This window comes from Cystoisospora suis (genome assembly GCF_002600585.1).
Source record: "Cystoisospora suis strain Wien I chromosome Unknown contig_14, whole genome shotgun sequence".
In the NCBI taxonomy this organism is placed as follows: Eukaryota; Apicomplexa; class Conoidasida; order Eucoccidiorida; family Sarcocystidae; genus Cystoisospora; species Cystoisospora suis.
This window is the reverse complement of record NW_027152816.1, coordinates 33,938-37,556: the sequence shown is the minus strand read 5'-3', so window position 1 is coordinate 37,556 and position 3,619 is coordinate 33,938. Positions and strand designations below refer to the sequence as shown.

At 46.0% G+C, this 3,619-nt stretch overlaps 1 protein-coding gene across 1 annotated transcript in view; it reads left to right on the top strand.

Annotated features, from left to right (window-relative positions):
• The window catches only part of CSUI_000019 (tetratricopeptide repeat-containing protein), a 7,932-nt gene extending 6,023 nt beyond the window's left edge, over positions 1-1,909 (top strand). The window contains exons 5-6 of the mRNA XM_068060254.1: positions 394-480; positions 893-1,909. Coding sequence (XP_067927770.1) covers positions 394-480; positions 893-1,135 — 330 coding nt within the window. The 3' untranslated portion in view covers positions 1,136-1,909. The remainder of the gene's footprint in view (positions 1-393; positions 481-892) is intronic.
• The last annotated feature ends 1,710 nt before the right edge of the window (positions 1,910-3,619 follow it).

Sequence of the window (3,619 nt, the reverse complement as noted above, 5' to 3'; positions counted from 1 at the left end):
TCTCTCATCCTTTCTTATTTTTCTCGTTCATTTCTTCGCAAGAAATCCCAGGTCTCTAAACAAAGGCACTTTCTCTACTCTTTTGTATGTATCCTCTATGGTGCGATGCAACACGTAGATCTCTTTCTTTCTTTCTCTTTCCTTCCTTTCTTTCTCGCCATACACCTTTGCTTGTTTGCTTGCTTTATCTCTCTTTCGTCCTTTCTCCAACACAAACTGCGCTTTTCTTGTTTCTACAGCCTGTAGGGTTGTACTCCATACACCACCCCTAGATCCCTCTCTCCTCTTCTCTCTTCTTCTTTTTCTTCTCCTATCCGCCATTTAAGGTTTTTCTTACCGCACTTTCATCTCCTTTCCGTCTTCTTCTCTTCTTCTTCTCGTCTGTTCTCTCAGCCAGATATTTGGCTAGTCCTTGGATGCGCTCTGTTCAAGTGCGACAAGCTAGGTGAAGCTGAAGAATGCCTAGAGAGACTTACACAGGTAAGAGAGAAACAAAACACTTCTTCTTTCTTCTGAAGGAAGGAGAAGTCTGAAGGAGAGAGAGAGAGAGAGTTTAGGGAAAGCCTTAGAACGATGGAAGGCTTCAGTTTCTGAGGCTTAACGTCTTACTAGCGCGGCCTTTTTATTTCTATTCAGAAATAAAAGCATCCGAGGTGGAGATGGTAGGCTCCTTCGTATCTGTATCTGTAGTAGTAGTAGTCTATGTACCTCATAGTAAAGCGTCGATGTGCTGAATAAGGAAGACTTTCCTAGCAACAAGAAATATCGAGAAAAGAGGAGAAAGAAAAGCAGACTTATCATACGACTTACAGAAAGTGCGGAGGAAGATGACTGAAGATTGTGGTGGGCAAGCCTTTCGCGGCTCTGTGTGTGATATGGGGTGTATGTACAGCTCGTGCATGCGTCTGAAAGGACATCGAAATCGAGTAAGAAGAAGAATCCACAACAGCAGAATCCCCTTCTTCTACATGCACAAGAACTTCTACGACGGATTCAAGAAGAAAAGAAGAAGCGGATTGAAGCAGGCGAACTGTGTGAGAAAGGAGAGGAAGAAAACAATGAAGAAGAAGATGATGAAGCTAATTGGGAGGATGAAGATGAAGACGACGAGGATGTTGATATGGCTGAAAGTTAGGAAGTTTTTCTGAGGTGTCTGTAGAGATCTGTACGAAATTTGTGTTTGTTTATGAAGGAAAAAGCAGCGTTTTGTGTCTTCTAGACAAAAAGGAAGACAGTTAAAGAGTTCAAGAAATGAGAAGAAGGGAGAGAGAGGGAAGGAGGACAGTGATCGCAATCATAAGAAGAGGAAGAGAACCAACGCCTACAGCCGAACCGCCGTGCTACTTGCGGTGTATGTACACCTCTCGAATGATATATACATATAATATATAGGTATCTCTCTTCCTTTCTTTCTTCCGAGTCGTTAGGAAGAGCTTTAACAGAATTCGTCGGCAGGTTGATCTCCAACTTTTTCACGTGATGTTTTTCGTTGGCGATCATCATCGATATCTCAAGAGAAAAGAGAGCCTAGATATTTCCTTCCCATTCAGTTCATCTCCGCGGCGTTCTTCTTTCAGGATGACCAGCTTTCCGTCTTCTCTTCAGACAGTGCGTTGCTCTCTCGTCTGTTTTCTTCTTCGAGTTCTCTGTGTCTATGATCAAACGGAGTGAAGAGATTTGTGTGGTGGTTTCATTCTGTCTTTTGAAGAAAACGAGCCATCTTCAGACCAAAGACGAGAATCCATGGAAAGCTTCACCTTACTTGACTTCTATCTCTAGAGAGAGAGACAGAGGGTGTCTGTTCGTTCTCTGTTTTCTCCACCGACATGCATGCGATCTTCTCATCGTTCAAAGACAAGACGAGAATGAGTTGTACGGGTTTTCCGTTGTGGGCCCTTTCTTGAAGATGATTGCTGTAGACGTGCATGTCAGTGATCTAGGTCACGAAGAAGTTTGAGAGACTTGAATTCTCGCAATGATTGATCTTGCCTGTCTTTTCTGTTAGAGGAATGGGAATGATCGCAGCAGGAAACGGGGAGAGAAGACTTACCTGTGCCTACACAGTGGAGATTTCCATATGATAGATGTAGATGCTCTTATCGAATAGCATCTCTCTGGCAGAGACAAGTCGGTGGAAGTTCGATTGATCACAAGGCGAAGTGGGGGAGGTCCATACAAGGAACAGAGACAGGGAGAGTACAAGTGAGACCCGAGGTGCATAGAGGGTGAGACCGACCACGGAGACCAAGCTCTCTCGCTCGCATACAAAGTGAACAAGGGTGATTGCACGACCTTGCCCACTTTGTATGCGAGCGAGAGAGAGAGCTTGGTCTCCGTGGTCGGTCTCACCCTCTATGCACCTCGAGTCTCTTGCGAGCTTGTTTTGGTCAGGAGAGAAGCCTCGTGAAAACTGTTTTTAAACGAACTCGGTCTTCAGGAAGTCTTCCCCTCGTAGAGTTGTGAGGAGACTGCTGAACCGCGTTCCTTGAAAAGAAAGAATTGAGTAAACGGAACTACTGTAAAACAGACCTGGCCGATCTGCTCTTCAGGTGCCCTGTTTCGAGTGTGTTTCTTCCAGGTATACTTACGTTAGCGAAAGAACGCGTATGTCTCTTTGACGTAGGTGCATGAGTGAAGTGAGCGCATCTTGTCCTGGGAAGTTTTCGCTTGTTCGGAGGGACAACGGCTGTCCACGGTACAAGACGCTAAGGTAGGCACACTGGCGAAATAGTTACACTCGCTATAATTCCTCCCCGCCCCCCTCCTTGGCTTCTACTATCTTCTCGAAGACTGTAGTAACCACTGTATCAGCTCCGCAAACTTTGAGACTCGGGAGAACGGACTTCTCCACTTGCCTGAGTAGACCGAATTGGAGCGCAATCCGACGACGGTGAAATCCCTTGGCTCGGTGACAGCCATGTGCGGCTAAAAATCACCGTCACCGCCAGACCGACGCTCGGTTCATAATGGTAAGCCGATGGTACGTAACTATTGAGAAAAATTCACCCAGACCGAAGTCGATGTGATCCAACAACGAAGTACAAACAAAAACACACAGCAATAACGAAGGGAGCTGGACAATACCACTATCGCAGAATGACAACGGTTTTCCCTTTCGCAATTCGTAGCAATGAATGAAGAGAACGGGAGGGAGCTCTTAATACGTTTCCACCGACACGTTTGTCAGTTGATGAATCTTCCACCTTAAGACTGTGGCAACCACCACTAGGGCGCAGTGCCCCCGACAGCAGAGACGTGCGTCCGTTTCAGACGCTCCGCTCATGGTACAAGCACTGCAGTCTACAATAAACAAGAGTCACCGAATGAATGTCGGCAAAAAAACAACAACAATCAGACGACTAACAGAGAACGAAAACTCACAAAGCTCTCGAAAGCTGAACAATGCTATCCTGGAACAACGATCGCTGTTCTCTTCACAGCTGGTAGCAACAAAAACAAGCAGGCGTAATGACGAGTCCTCACGCCGTTACAACAACTCATTCTTGAGAAAATCTTGCCGCTGCCCGAGCAAGCAAACTACTGCACGGCGGTCTATGCACCATTTCTTTCCGAACCGAACACATCTGGGAGGATCTGAACATCTCTTCAGAGTTCATGA